Here is a 15,672-nt window from a genome sequence, read left to right as displayed (position 1 = left end):
AGGGACCTCATATGAGTGGACTCACACAGGATCTGTCCTTTTGGGACTGCCTTATTTCACTGAGAGAAAGTCCTCGAGGTTCATCCATGTTGTAGCAGGCGTCGGGATTTCCTGCCTCTTTAAGGCTGAGTAATAGACCTCGATAGGCTTACCCCCCCATCTTTCAGTGGACGTTTGGGTTGCTTGCAGCTCTTGGCTGTTGTGAAGAACATGCTGTGATGAATGTGGGTGTGCAGGCATTCCTGTTTTTACTTTAGTTTTAGAGGATCTCTGGGTCATCGAGAGCCAGGCATGGCTTGATGGAGACAGCTGTGCAGTCTGCAGAGCCCCTGGGAGGTGAGCCCGGGGCAGGGACCAGATGGGGCGCCCTGGCTCGTCTCCCTTGGGAGGAAGGTAGCGGTGACTGTTAGCTCCCCCGAAGTTGTTTCTTGGGTCTGACTGTCTTGGCAGCCAGCATCGCCCTAACTCAGGGCTCCTGCCCTTGCTCAGCTCACGGCGCTTGCAGTGAGTGGCTCAGTAATATTTTTCACAGCACCTCTTGGTCCAAAGAAATACCTAACACTTCTGTGTATTGTGGCCAAAGAGCTTAATAAGTATTTAGGTACTAACAACTTAGTAGCAGTTTAGAAAACAAACCCCAAACCCCAAACAAACCAACAACACATGAATTGAAAAAACCCTTAATTCTTAGAAACTGCAATTACTTATCAACAGGACATCTGAAACTGTTAGACCCTACACACTTTTTCAAACCTTAATCACATTGGACACTGCCACCTGCATTACCTGATCCATGTGGATTTTTGCCTGGTGTTTGCTTTTTTATTTCAGCAACTGCTGTTAAACCAGCTTTGCAAAGAGATCTTAGAAAGGAAAGCAGTGCAATCCAGTATGGAAGCTCTGAGCTCAGTCGAATTATTCACAATGTGTCTGGCATGCTCTGTATCCCGTGTTGCCCTCAAAAATGGAAAATACCCTGTAGTGCCCCTGAGAATTCACTGCAGCACCCTGGGGTGCCTCGGCACACAGTTTGGGAACTGTGGCCCTAATCAACTCAAGTCTTTGTGTTTCCCTATTCTGTTTCTTTCCACTTTGTATTGTGTTTTATTGTATTTTATTTATTTTACTTTATTTTTTTTTGTCGAGTGGCTTGTGGGATCTTAGTTCCCTGGCCAGGCATTGAACCCATGCCCTCAGGAGTGGAAGTCCAGAGTCCTAACCACTGGGCCGCCAGGGAATTCCCTGTATTGTGTGTTTAAAGCTGCATCCTCGAAGCTCTGTGTACAGCTCTTTGCTGCTTCTGCCCAGCGGATAAGGTCCCAGATTCACTACATTTACCGTTTCCTACACGTGGACACCCTGGCTGCCTCACAAAAGCCCCTGCTCTTGGGTGGACCTGTGGGAGCAGGGCTTTGGGGTGCACACCTGGAGCAGACCAGTGAGTTCTCCGGGTGGTCGGTTGGATGTTCCAGTCCATGGTCCCACCAGTTCCTACATCCTCGGTCCCTGTGACCCTCCCTCAGCATGTCCTAGCTTCTGCAGGTTTACTTGACATTTCTCTAATCATTGAATTGACCATCTTTTCATGCACTTGCTTAGTTTTGGGGCCTTCCTCTTCTGTAACTGGCTGGTCATATCCTTTAATTGTTGGTGTTTGGGGGCGGCTGACTTTCAAAAATTGCTTTGCAGAAATTCCTTGAAAATTGGAGATATGAATCCTTCATTGGTTTTTTTTTGTGTGTGGTATGCGGGCCTCTCACTGCTACGGCCTCTCCCGTTGCGGAGCACAGGCTACGGACGCGCAGGCTCAGCGGCCATGGCCCACGGGCCCAGCCTATCCGCGGCATGTGGGATCCTCCCGGACCAGGGCATGAACCCCTGTCCCCTGCATCGGCAGGCGGACTCTCAACCACTGCGCCACCAGGGAAGCCCCCTTCATTGGTTTTACACATTATAAATATCATCTGCATTCTGTCATCTGTCTAAAAGTTTGCTCATGGTTTCCCTTTGTTGAATAGAAAATTTAAAGTTTGTTTTAATTGATTCATCATGTTTTTGCCTCTTGCTTTTTACAATTAACATTTGAAGACATGCTTCCGTCTCTTGTGTCATATTCTCCTACATTTCCTTCTGTCAGTTTTTTCTTCAACGTTTAGGTCTTCACTCCATTCAGAGTCCACCTCTGTGTGTGGTGTCAGGCAGGAATCCAGGTCTCTTCCATGTGGTGAGCCAGTTTCCAACACCGTCTACACACAGACGTATCCTGTCCTCGTTGATCTGGGCCTTCTCCATATTCAGCTCCCATCTATCCTGACCTCCCTTCTGTTCCACTGGTCAGTTCATGTACTAACACTACGCTGCTTTTATCACCGTGTGTTTCATCAGGGTCCAACCAGAGGAGCAGAACCAGTAGGGGTTCTATATGAAGAGATTTATTGCCTACTGTTGCTGGTGTAGGAAGATACTGTGATGATGGTAGTTTCATTTTGGCCGTCTTGCTAACGCTTATTCTCAGTCTTCAAGGGCATGTAGCTAAGGTTCTCCATTAAGTATGGTGCTTGCTGTGCGCTTTTGGTACATAACTTATTATACCTTTTTTTTTTAAAGATTTATTTATTATTTATTTATCTTATTTTTACTTTTGGCTTGTTGGGTCTTAGTTGCGGCGTGCAGGATCTTTCGTTGTGGCGTGCAGGATCTTTGTTGCCGTGTGCGGGTTTCTCTCTAGTTGTGGTGTGCGGGTTTTCTCTTCTCTAGTTGTGGCGCGCAGGCTCCAGGGCGCATGGGCTCTGTAGTTTGTGGCACGCGGGCTCTAGTTGAGGCGCACGAGCTCAGTAGTTGTGACGCGCGGGCTTAGTTGCCTCGCGGCATGTGGGATCCTAGTTCCCTGACCAGGGATTGAACTCACGTCCCCTGCATTGTAGGGCGGATTCTTTACCACTGGATCACCAGGGAAGTCCCAACTCTTTATAGGTTTTAGAAAGTTTCCTTCCACTCTTATTTTCCTAGGAGCTTTTTTAGAATCATAACTATTAAGTGCTTTGTCTTTATTAATCAAGACAATCATATGATTTTCTCCTTTACTTTATTGTAATGAATTACATTATATTAACACATCAACACCCTTTCCCAAGTCAAACCATCCTTGCATTCCCGTGAGAAGTCCCATTTGATCATACTATAACTTTTAAATATACAGTTGGTTTTGGTTAGCTAAAATTTTATTTAGAACATTCATATCTATGCTTGAAGTGAAATAGGTCTATAATTTTCTTTTTTTTCTTCATATGTTCCTTATTATGTTTTGGAATCAAGATTACATTGGCCTCATCACAGCCTTTGCCACCTATTTTCTGGAAAAACTTGTTAAGTTAGGAATTAACTGTTCCTTGAAACTTGAATTTTACAGAGCAAAGTTTTTGATTTTGATGAAGTCCAGTTTGTCAATTTATTGTTTATGGACTGTGCTTTTGGTGTCATGTTTGTTTGTTTTTGACCAGCACCAGGTCGTGAAGATTTCCTTTTACATTACCTTCTAAAAGTTTTATAGTTTTACATTTAGGTGTATGATCCATTTTGAGTTAATTTTTGTATGAGATTTGAGGTTTAGGTTGAGGGTTTTTGTTTTTGTTTGCATATGGATGTCCAATTTAGTGAAAGTACTATCCCTTCTCTGTTGAATCACCTTCACACCTTAGTTAGAGCTAATTGGTCACATTCAACAAACAAGGAATAGAAAGGAACTTCCTCAACCTGATGAAAGGAATCTACCCAAACTCCACAGTTGACACAATACTTAATGGTGAAATATTGAAAGCTTTCCCCCAAGATCAGGAACAAGGCAAGGATGTTTACTCTTGTCTCTTCTATTCAACATTATATTGGAGGTTCCAGCCAGGGCAATTAAGCAAGTAAAAAAAAAAAAAGGCATCCAGGTTGGAAATGAAGAAGTAAAACTATATTTGCAGATGATATTACAAGAACTTGTATATAGAAAATCCTGAGGAATCCACAAAGAAATATTAGGATTAATAAATGAGTTCAGCAGGGCTGCAGGATACAAGATCAATATGCAAAAGTCCATTGTATTTCTATGCACTAGCAGTGAATAATCCAAAAATGAAGTTAAGAAAAACAATTTCACTTACAACAGCATCAAAAAGAATAGACTAGGAATAAATTTAACCAAATGTTGGGTAAAATTTGTGCTCTAAATACTACAAAACACAGGTGAAGGAAATTAAAGAAGGTCTAAATAAATGGAAAAGACATCTTACGTTTATCACCAGATTGATCTATAGATTCAGTGCAGTCCCTATCAAAACCTCAGACGGCTTTTTTCAAAAGTGACGAACTGACCCTAAAATCACATGGAAGTGCAAGGGATACAGAATAGCCAAAACAATCTCAAAAAAGAAGAACGTAGTTGGAGGAGCCTCACCTCCCAATCTCAGAGCTCACCACAAGCCACAGTAATCAAGACAGTGTGCAGTTATACAGCAGAAACTAGCACACCATCGTAAGGCAATTATACGCCAATAAAGATGTTAAAAAAAAAGAATCCACCTGCCAATGCAGGGGACACGGGTTCGAGCCCTGGTCCGGGAAGATCCCACATGCTGCAGAGCAACTAAGCCCGTGCGCCACAGCTACTGAGCCTGCGCTCTAGAGCCCACGAGCCACAACTACTGAGCCCACGTGCCACAACTACTGAAGCCCGCGTGCCTGGAGCCCGTGCTCCGCAACAAGAGAAGCCACCGCAATGAGAAGCCCACGCACCGCAACCAAGAGTAGCCCCCGCTCGCCGCAACTAGAGAAAGCCCACGCTCAGCAACAAACACCCAACACAGCCAAAAAAAAAAAAATAAGTAAATAAATTTATATTAAAAAAATAATAAAGTAGCACACCCCACCCGAAGCATTCTTTATCACATTCATACATCCTAAAGTTATCTATAAAATTATTGTTTATTTGAAAAAAAAAAGACAGTGTGCGGGACTTCCCTGGTAGTCCAGTGGCTGGGACTCCGCGCTCCCAATGCAGGGGGCCCGGGTTCAATCCCTGGTCAGGGAACTAGACCCCACATGCCAAAACTAAGAGTTTGCATGCCGCAACTAAAGATCCTGTGTGCCGCAACTAAGACCCGGCACAGCCAAAATAAATAAATAAATATAAAAAAAGAAAAGACAGTGTGGTACTGTAATAAGAGTAGACATATAGACCAATGGAACAGAATTGAGAATCCAGAAATAAACCCTTGCATTTGTGGTCAATTGATTTTTGAAAGGGTGCTAAGACAATTCAGTGGGAAAGGAAAGTCTTTTCAACAAATGGTACTGGGACAACTGGATATGCAAAAGAATGAAATTTTTATATGCAAAGGAAGTAAACTGGATCCTGTATTAGTTTCTTAGGGCTGCTGTAATAAATGACCACAAACTGGACGGCTTATAATAGAAATTTGTTCTCTCACAGTTCTGCAGGCTAGAGGTCTGACATCAAGGTGCTGGCGGGGGTGGTTCCTTCTGGGCGCTCTGAGTGAGAATTTGCTCCAGCTTCCGGTGGTGGCCAGCAAGCCTTGGCATCCCTTGGTTTGCAGCTGCATCGCTCCAAGAGCTGCCTCTGTCATCGCATGGTCTTCTTTCCTCTGTGTATGTGTCTGTGTCTTCAAATCTCTCTTTCCTTATAAGGACACTAGGCATTGGATTTAGGGCCCACCCTACTCCGATATGACCTCAATTTAAGTTGATTACATCTGCAAAGACTCTATTTCCAAATAAGGTCCCACTCACAGGTACTGGGACTTCAGCATATCTTTTGGGGCACCATAATTTAACCCATAACAGATCCCTTTCTTACAGCATACATAAAATTTAACTAAAAATGGATCATAGACCTAAATGTAAAACCTAAACCTATAAAATTCTTAGAAGAAAACATGGGGGAAAATCTTTATGACTAGGGTTAGGCAAAACCTTCTTAGATATGATACCGAAAGCACAAGCAACAAAAGATGAGATAGATAAACAACTTCATCAAAAGGGTTTTTTTTTTTTAATATTTATTTATTTATTTACTTTGGCTGCGCTGGGTCTTAGTTGCGGTACGTGGGATCTTCGTTGCGGCATGTGTCATCAAAAGTTTTTAAGCTCCAGAGGACACCATCAAAAAACTTGAAAAGACAGCCCACAGAATTGGAGAAAATATTTTCAAATTACATATCTGGTAAGAGACTTGTATACAAAACATAAAAAGAATTCCTTCTTACAACTCAACAATAAAAGGACCATAACGCAATGGAAAAATGTGTAAAGAATTTGAACAGACATTTTCCGCATATAAATCCTGTATGTGTTTTGTTAGATTTATACCCAAGTATTTAATTTTGGGGGGAGCTAAAGTAAATGTTATTGCTTTAAAAATTTTGGTTTTCAGTTGTTTGCTTCCAGTAGAAGCAGGATTGAAGTTGTTTTGACCTTGTATCCTGCAACCTTGCTAACCTCACTTATTAGTACTCAGATTTTTTTTTTTTGGTAGAACTTTTGGGATTTTCTACATAGACTTTCATGCCCTCTACGAATAGAGTGAGTCTTATTTCTTCCCTTCTATTCTGTATGTCATTTATTTAGTTTTCTTATTTTATTGCATTGGCTAGGACTGCTGGTACAATAGCAGATAGTAATGGATAGAGTGGACATCTTTGCCTTGTTTCTGATCTTAGGGCAAAACACCCAGTCCTTCATTATTAACTATCATGTTAGTTGTAGTTTTGTTTTGTCTCTTTTTTTTTCTTTTTAGATACCCTGTATTAAATTTAGTAAAATTTCTCCTATTTCTGGTTTGCTGAGTATTTATCATGGATGGATATTGAACTCTGTTGAATGCTTTCTATGCATGAGTTGATATGGTCACATGGTCTCTTCCTTAGATTGTTGATACGGTGGATCACACTGATTTATTTGCTTTCCTGAGATAACCTCCCTTTGGTTGTGGTGTTTCTTTGTTTTTATTTTTTACGTTGCTTGCTTCTATCTGCTAGTATTTTGTTGAGAATATTTGTGACATGATGGCGTTGGACTTTCTTTTCCCTTGTGGGTTGGATTTTCCTGGCTCTTCATATGCAGAGTAATTTTGGATTGTATTCTGCACATTCGAACGGTATGTTATGAATATCTGGTCTTGTTTAAATCCTATTGAGAATGGTGATATTTTTGTTTTAGCACGCAATCAACCCAGTTGGGTTCAGGCAGAAAATTCCAAATAGCCTTCTGTGGGTAGTGGTTTCAACGTCAGTTCTGTTTTCAAAGCCTTTGCAGTGTTATTTGAATCCGTCCTGTGTGGGCACTGCCCAGTGGCCCGTGTGGGACTCGTGCAGTGCTGCGTCCTGTGGTTCAGTCCTCGGACTCAGGGTGACACTTGGGACTGGACCCGGGCACACGTGGCTCGGGGTTGAGCCCAAAAGTCATGAACAGCTTCGCGGGTTGCCTTCCGGAGCCCCTCCTCCGGCATGCCTCCGTTACTTTCGGGCTCCCCGGGGCTCCCCTTTCCAGCCCTCTGGCAGAAGTTGGGGGCTTTAGTCACCCCACCCTCCTGCACACTCCCCCTGACTGTGCCTGCATCTTGGGAAAGAGAGAAGGGCCTGGCTCTCCCCGTCTGCTCGAGGCAACTGGGTCCCACCCTCTGGGACCACGTCTCCTCTGACTGGAGAGGAGGGTCTTCTCCCTAAAAAGGTGCCTGTGAACCCTGATGCCTTGACTGCAGCCTGGGTGGAGGTAGGATTGCCCAGGTGCCCCGAAGCAGCAAACGGAACCCCCCCTCCCAATCTCTCTTCTCCCAGTCTCTCTTCTTTCCCTCCCTGAGCCAGAACTAGGGGGCCCCTCCTGGAGCTCTCTGTCCCTGTCGTGTCCCCATGTCTGGCTTCTGGACCAGGCGGAGTCCAGCCTGGGGATTTGGGGGGAAGATCCAGAAACTCACCGCCAGGTTGGTGGTGCTTCACATTCTCGTTCTCCCCCCAGTCTGCTCAGGCTTCAGAGCCCTCAGTACCTCATGCATTACCTTCTTCTTATAGCTGCACTCAGCGAACGAGACAGGGTTTATCCCATCTCACCGCAAACGGAACCCAGGAGACATAAAAGAAAAAGACAACAGGGACTTCCCTGGCGATCCAGTGGTTAAGATTGGGCGCTCCCACTGCCACGGGCCTGGGTTCAATCCCTGGTCAGGGAACTAAGATCCCACAAGCCGTGTGGCCCGCCCCCCCCAAAAAATATATGTGTGTGTGTGTGTATGCGTATATATATATAAATCCTTGGTCTCGACTGGGCACCTCTTACTGTCCTGTCACATTTGGTTTCTCTTTATTGAAGTGAGTGTGTGTGTAGAAATAAATGTGCGTTGTATCGTGGGCCACTTAGGGTAAACTACAGGTGCCCTGACAACTCACCTGGTCGCTTCATCACACGTGGCCCCAGAGGACGGTCTCCTGGGCGCGGTCCTCACACAGAGACCCCCTCGGCGGTCCCTCAGCGCGCGTTTGCACCCCTGCCTCCCTCCCGATAGGACACTTGTGATGACAGTGGCCCACCTGATAATCTGGATGATCCCAGATCTCGAGGCCCTTAATTTAATGACATCCTCCAGAGGGAGCCGGCCCACGTCCCAAGGGCTCTGGGCCTGGCGCTAGCCGGTGGACACAGAGATAAGGGGATTGAGAGGCAAGAACTGGGTGCCGGGGTGGCGATGGGGTGTGTGGTGTTTGGAACACTGACCCAGGCAAGCAGGACGGGGGTTAAAGATCGGGCCTTCCCAGCAGCCCTTAGGTGAGGTGGGGAGGGCAGAGGGAGAGAGGAGATGGGCAGGGTGTCCTGGGGGGCAGCCCCTCCCTGAGAGCGGAGGGTGGAGGGAGGGAGCAGGCCGTGTGGGCTGTGGTGTGGGTTCAGGGGGCCCTGGAGGTGCTTCCGGCCCTCCTCTGCCTCCTGGGCCTGCTAGGGTGGTTGTGCCAGGTGGTTGCTGGTGGTGCCCGCTGGCCAGACGGAACCTGTGCTCCCTGGGCCTCCTCCCTCCATGCTGCAGGAAGTGGCCTTGCTCCCCAGGCCCTTTGTCCCTGGAGACCTCCTGGGGAAGGTAAACCACCCCTGGGTCTGGGGCCCCTCCCTGGGCAGTGAGGCAGCTTTAGGGTCCTGACTACACTTCTTCCCGTGAGAGCAAGTGTGTGAGTGGCTATGGGGGCTGGTCTCCCCCAGTCAGCCTTCCTGAGGGCTCAGCCCAAGAGCATCGCAGCACCTCACGTGTGCCTCTCTCTCATGGACGGCCCAGGGCGGCGGGCCTGCTATCCTCACTCCCTGCTGGCCCCGGTGCACCCCTGGCCGGCCCCCAGTGCTGGTGGAGGGCGGCAGATCCCGTCACCTGCACAGACTCAGCCACCCGTGTGGAACCAGGCACATGTGGGGCCTCGGTGCAAGCCGACCAGGTGCGAGGGATCTGGGGTGTCCCTTCACCCTCTGACCTGGTCTCCTCCTGTCAGAGGCAGCAGGCCGGCAGCCGGTGCGGTCCCCTCCTCCATCCTGGGGTGGGCATGGCTGGCATGTTGGGGGCGGTGCTCAGTGAGGACAGGGTGGGGACTCCGGTGGGGGGAAGGAAGCCCGAGCCTCCAAACCCTAGCGTGCTCCCTGGATGGCTGGAGAAGAGGATGAGGGCTGCCCAGTGGCCCTGCTCTGCGCCCTCAGATAAGAACCGGGAAGGCTGGAGAAACCCAGGATGCAGGGCTTCTCTGGGACGCGGCGCCGTGTCCCCAAACGAGGTCCCGGGGGGCCACCTGCAGATAGTCGGCGGGCAGCCCGGCCCCCACGTCGGGGCTCCGCCTGTCGCAGGCGATTGGGGTCACACTGGTGGGTGGCCCGGGTACGGGCTGCCGTTGGAATTTCAGGGTGTGAGCGGAACTTAGGCGCCCGCGGGGCGATTCTCCGGCTGTTGGGTGAGGACGGTGGACAGGAAACTTCCCGGGCTTGCGCGTGGACCCTGGGGGGCGTCAGGCTGCCCAGTGTCATAGGTCCCGGGGGCCGTTGCTGCGCAGTGCCGTCGCCCTGGCAACCGGCGCTGCGGCGGGGGCGGGGTCGCGGGGACCCCCATCGCCGTCAGGCGGGCGCCGGCGGCTGGGAGCGCGGGGCGGGGCCTCAGGCCGGGGGTGGGGCGCGCGCGCGGGCTGGGGGCGCAGCTGAGCGCAGAAGAGCGCGGCCTCGGCCCCGCGCACCTACGGGCTCCGCGGAGCCGGCCCGGGCGCGGCGCAGCATCTGGCCGGCGGCGGGTAAGTGAGGGCAGGGCGCGCGGGCAGGGCGCGCGGGCTGGGGCTCCCGGTGAACCCCGACTCTCCGGCCGCAAGGGCGGCGGGATGCAGGGGCGGCGCTGCAGGGGTGAGGCCTGGCGGGGGAGCGGGCGGTGGGGTCAGAGGAGCGGAGACGCAGCTGCGGGAGCGGCCCAACCCCTTCACCGCCCTCTGTCCGATCGGGCTGGGGCCGGGGGAGGGCGGCCCTTTTCTCTCCCCCTGCCACCGCTTGTGGGCACTGAGGGACGGTTGGGGCTGGAGGGCGTGTGAGGCGCCGGGGAGGAGGCGGGCAGTGAAGGGCCCGGAGGCTCCGGAGTCTGTGAGGTCCGGGCAGTGGGGCGTGCGGGAGGCACCGGGCCGGGCCCGGGCCGGCCAGGGCAGCGGGGCCAGTCCCCAGGGAGAGGCCCGGCAGGGTGTGGGGGAGGGGCGGCCAGGCCCTGGCGCTGGCTGCCTGGGGCAGGGCCCGGGGCTCCCTCTGTGACGGGGTCTGTCCCGGCACCCTCAGCCCTCCGCGCATGTTCGATGAGTGAGTGAGCGTGTATGGGCGGGGAGGGAGGGGTTAGTGGGGCAGCGGCTGTCTGGCTGTTGGCCAAGGGCTGGGATGAAGGAAATTCCCAGGCCGCTGCTGCAGCCACAGGAGGCCCAGGTGTGTGTGTGGCGGGGCGGGGGGCGGGGGGCTTCGTGGGTCAAGCGTGTCCACCCAGTGGCGGCGGACACGGGGTGTGTGTGCGAGGGGGAGCAGCAGCTCACGGAGGTGTGGAGGCGGGGGCAGAATAGGCCGATGACCCTCCCGAGGCACCTACCACTCGACGCGGCCGAGCTCAGAGTGGTTGGGGGCCCTGGATGTGGCGGCAGGGGCTCCTGGGAGGTGGGTGCTGGGTGGGGCAGCGCTGCAGTGAGGGCAGGGGTGGAGGTGCCGACTTGGAAGGGGACCTCCTTCCCCAGGCAGTGGGGGCTGCGGTATCACCAGGGGCAGGCTGGGCACTGGCTCCACAGTCACACGTGACATTCAATTTTATGTCCTTGTCTGGACAGGGCAGTAAACAGAGCCCTGGGGCCAGGGGTGCTGTGGGAGGGACAGGAGGGATGGGGAGACTGGCTGGGAGTGAGCCTGCAAGTGACTTTCGGGTGGGTGAGGGCGCAGGGCCTCCATCGTCCCCCAGGTGTGAACGGGCACAGGTGTGGGGACCCGCAGCCTGCGGCGGAACTCTGACCAGCACAGCCATGACAACCAGTGCCAGGGGTGTGAGAGGGGTGCAGGGGGCCGTGGAAGCCAAAGCAGGCCCAGGTGGGCGTTAGCGGAGGGAAGGCTTCCTGAGATTGCCCCCAAGGGCAGGGGGGAGGGAGTGGCAGGGGGACCACCCCTTCGTGGTGAGCAGGGCGGCGTGGGTGAGCTGGCGCCGGGGCTGGGGGAATCTACACGGCAGGAGACGCAGCCAGCGCAGTAGGGAGCCACGATGGGAGCAGGGCAGAGACTGGTCCACATGCCCTGTGAACGGTGGACCGGAGGGGAGACTGAGTCTGCCGAGGCAGGGAGGGAAGATGCAGGGGCTGCGAGGCAGGGGTTGGGAAGCACGGAGAGGCTTTTGGGATGGAATCCGCAGGCCCTGGATGACTCTCAGTCCTGGATCGGGAAACCTGTCCAGAGCTCCGGCTCCTCCGGCCTTCCCTGAGCGCGCAGAGCGGAGAGCGCAGGCCCGCCTCCCGCCCAGCGCGGCGCCGGGAGCGAGGACGCCCGAGCTCCCGCGGGAACGGCCACGGGACGGAACCCCGGGCCTGCGGCGTGGGCCCAGCAGGGACAAACCTCCGGGTCCCCGGGGACGCGCGCGCGGCGGGGAGAAGCCACTTCCGTTCCATTTCCTCCCCGGCGGTGGCGGGAACGAGGTCTCGGGTCTCAGGTGGGGCTGCGGCGCCCCCTGGAGGCCCCGCTCTGGCTCGCGGCCCCCCGTACGCACATCGGCGCGTCCGTGCGGCCGAGGCCCGGGGCCCCGAGTGGGGACAGCGCCCCTCGCGGGAAGCACGTCGCCGGGGTGGGAGAGGCCGCCCCCTCCGCATCCTGACTCTGTCTGCTCTGATCTCCTCAGATTCTGAGCTCGCCAGCCGGGAGCAGCGGCGCCCTCGGGGCGGCTGGACAGGCCCCGCGCCATGCCCGAGGGCTGAGCGCCGCCGCCGCCGCCGCCGCCGCCGCCGCCGCCGCCGCCGCCGCCGCCGCCGCCAACGCCGCCAACGCCGCCGCCGCCGGGCCTCGTCCCGCCTAGCGTGGGGCTGCGCGCGCCCAGGTCGGGGCCCCGGCGGCCGACCATGGTGCTGCCGCCCCCGGACCGGCGCCACGTGTGCCTGACCACGCTGGTGATCATGGGCAGCATGGCGGTCATGGACGCGTACCTGGTGGAGCAGAACCAGGGCCCGCGCAAGATCGGCGTGTGCATCATCGTGTTGGTGGGCGACGTGTGCTTCCTGCTGGTGTTGCGCTACGTGGCCGTGTGGGTAGGCGCCGAGGTGCGCACGGCCAAGCGCGGCTACGCCATGATTCTCTGGTTCCTCTACATCTTCGTGCTGGAGATCAAGCTCTACTTCATCTTCCAGAACTACAAGGCGGCGCGGCGCGGCGCGGCCGACCCGCTGGCGCGCAAGGCGTTGACGCTGCTGCTGTCGGTGTGCGTGCCCGGCCTCTTCCTGCTGCTCGTGGCGCTCGACCGCATGGAGTACGTGCGCACCTTCCGGAAGCGCGAGGACCTGCGCGGCCGCCTCTTCTGGGTGGCGCTGGACCTGCTGGACCTGTTGGACATGCAGGCCAACCTGTGGGAGCCGCCGCGCACCGCGCTGCCGCTCTGGGCCGAGGGCCTCACCTTCTTCTACTGCTACATGCTGCTGCTGGTTCTGCCGTGCGTGGCGCTCAGTGAGGTCAGCATGCAGGGCGAGCACATCGCGCCGCAGAAGATGATGCTCTATCCGGTGCTCAGCCTCGCCACCGTCAACGTGGTGGCTGTGCTGGCGCGCGCCGCCAACATGGCTCTCTTCCGCGACAGCCGCGTCTCGGCCATCTTCGTGGGCAAGAACGTGGTGGCGCTCGCCACCAAGGCCTGCACCTTTCTGGAGTACCGCCGCCAGGTGCGCGACTTCCCACCACCCGCGCTGGCTCTGGAGCTGCAGCCCCCAGCCCCCCAGCGCAACTCGGTGCCGCCGCACGCGCCGCTGCACGGCCAGCCGGGCCGCCCCCACGGGCCCTCACCCACGCGAGACGCCCTGGACACGTGACAGGGGCCGCCCGAGGGCGCTGAGACGCGTGGCTGCAGGCGCACGGTTTGCATGGGATGGGGTGGGGGCGGGCTCCCGACGGGACTAGGTGCGGAGAGTGCCCGAACCCAGGGGGGTGGGGGGCGACCCCCGGCCGCTTCTTCATCTCAGGAATCCTTCGGACCACGGACCTCAGCCCCTGCTCGGCCAGTCCGCCCAGCGTGGGCGCCCGTGTGTACGGCCTGAGCCAGAGCGGGAAGGGTCCCACCTCCGCCTGCTGGGGGCCTGGGTGGGAAGGGAGGACAGAGTGGGCGGAGGTCTGTTCCCCTGGGGTCCCTGGGTGGGGGCCTCTGGCTCAGAGTTTGGGACTAAGGAGGCCTCTGTCATTTTAAAGACTCTTGTTTACAGTTTTGTATGGAACGTGGCACTGCTCTGCCTGTTTGATGTGTCCAGTCTCTTGATAGCTGCGGAGGGGCGCCTGAGGGGCGGGGTGTGAGCGAGTGACGGTGGGCGGCTGGGCCGGTCCACTTCTGTCCTGTCCCGGTCTCTCTGGGCAGTCAGACGGGGACGGCAGGGAGGACCCGTGGGAGAGTGGGTCTGAGGGGCCCTAGGGTCCCGCCCCCTCCCCCGACGGTCTGTTTTGGGTTCCTGCCTCTTCCGGGAGGAGCCCCTTGCTGGCCCTTGGGTCTCCGCCTAGCGATGGGGCCGTTGCTGTGGGGTTGCCTTGGCTGTGAGGCCCCGTGTCCCGGTGTCAGAGGCGGGAACTTGGCGCACTCCCAGGGCAGAGAAGACGGCTCTGGGCTCACGGAGCCCCAGGCTCACCCGTCCTCCTGGGCGTCAGCGCTGGTCCGCGCCTCCTACCTCTGCCTCCACTGGCCTCCATGGCCCTGCGGCGCCAGGCACACTGGTCCTGACTTGGTTTAATGGGCCATGTGCCCTGCCCCCCGACTTTGAGGGTCTCCGAATGAGGCCCAGGCCGGCACCCACCGTTTTCATGACCGGGGCTGTTGTCTGGCTCGTGGCCCGAGGTGTCTGCCCTCTGGGTTTGCCTTGGGAACAAGATGGGGACGTCCCAGCCTGCCCTTCCCTGGCTTCCTGAGGTGGTCTGTGATGGCCAGAAGTGACAGCAGCGCCACCCAGCTGCTCCCTGTCTGTCATCGCCTCACTCATCAGCTCACAGATCCTGTCATCTCAAAAACAGCTTCCCAATTCGGGAAGGAGAGGGTGGGGACTCCTCCTTGCGGCTTCCCCTGTTGGTAGGGAAGTCCCTCTCAGAAGCCCCCCGCGTGGGCCCCTCAGGGGCCCTGGGCCAGAACTGGTTCCATGACGGCCATGTTCTGAGGGCCAGCCTCGGGGGTGGGGTACTTGCCTCGCTGGGTCTGGGGTCTGACAGCCCGGGATGCCAGTGGAAGACGAGGCCCCTGGGTTTGAGGCCGAGGGCCTTGCCCTCTTCCCCGGAGTGAGGGGCCTCCGCGTCCCCCTTGCTCCTCCTGGAGTGGGGCTCAGACGCACCTCACCTGCTGTGGTGGCACCAGGCAGAGTCTGCCCTGCACGACGCAGCTCGGCCCCTCAAGACGAAAACACATTCGAACTCCTGACCCGTCTTCTTCCGTTCCAAAGCACGTTCACTTTTTCTGTAGGAAAATAGCTTCATCATAGTAAAAACCCAACTTGGCAAAATCGAACTCCCTCATGTTAAGTAATAGCTAAACTTCACATTATCCGATTCATTTTTTTTTTTTTTTTTTTTTGCGGTACGCGGGCCTCTCACTGCTGGGGCCTCTCCCGTTGCGGAGCACAGGCTCCGGACGCGCAGGCTCAGCGGCCACGGCTCACGGGCCCAGCCGCTCTGTGGCATGTGGGATCTTCCCAGACCGGGGCACGAACCCGTGTCCCCTGCATCGGCAGGTGGACTCCCAACCACTGCACCACCAGGGAAGCCCTATCCGATTCATGTTGTCCAGTAACGTGGTGGAGACCCAGTTAGTGATAAGCCCAGAACAGAAGCCACCACCGTCATCGCCCCTGTTAGGATGGCCGCCACGTCATCTGCTCTCTGGGGACCCTTTTGCCGATGGCCCAGGTGGAGGAGGGATGGGACACTGCAGTGTTG

The 15,672-nt window shown here is 55.3% G+C and overlaps 1 protein-coding gene across 1 annotated transcript; it reads left to right on the top strand.

The window, feature by feature from the left end:
* The first annotated feature begins 12,560 nt into the window (after nt 1-12,560).
* Nucleotides 12,561-14,028, top strand: TMEM121 (transmembrane protein 121). Its single transcript, XM_060165084.1, has one exon. The coding sequence runs from the start codon at nt 12,624-12,626 to the stop codon at nt 13,578-13,580; it is 957 nt and encodes a 318-aa protein (XP_060021067.1). The 5' UTR covers nt 12,561-12,623; the 3' UTR covers nt 13,581-14,028.
* The last annotated feature ends 1,644 nt before the right edge of the window (nt 14,029-15,672 follow it).

Source organism: Lagenorhynchus albirostris, chromosome 1 (genome assembly GCF_949774975.1).
Source record: "Lagenorhynchus albirostris chromosome 1, mLagAlb1.1, whole genome shotgun sequence".
NCBI lineage: Eukaryota > Metazoa > Chordata > Mammalia > Artiodactyla > Delphinidae > Lagenorhynchus > Lagenorhynchus albirostris.
The sequence above is the reverse complement of the archived record's forward strand: the minus strand, read 5'-3'. Positions and strand labels throughout refer to the sequence as shown.

Bases quoted from the DNA above. Each gene is read 5' to 3' on its own strand.
- TMEM121 (XM_060165084.1), top strand. From the start codon at position 12,624: ATGGTGCTGCCGCCCCCGGACCGGCGCCACGTGTGCCTGACCACGCTG.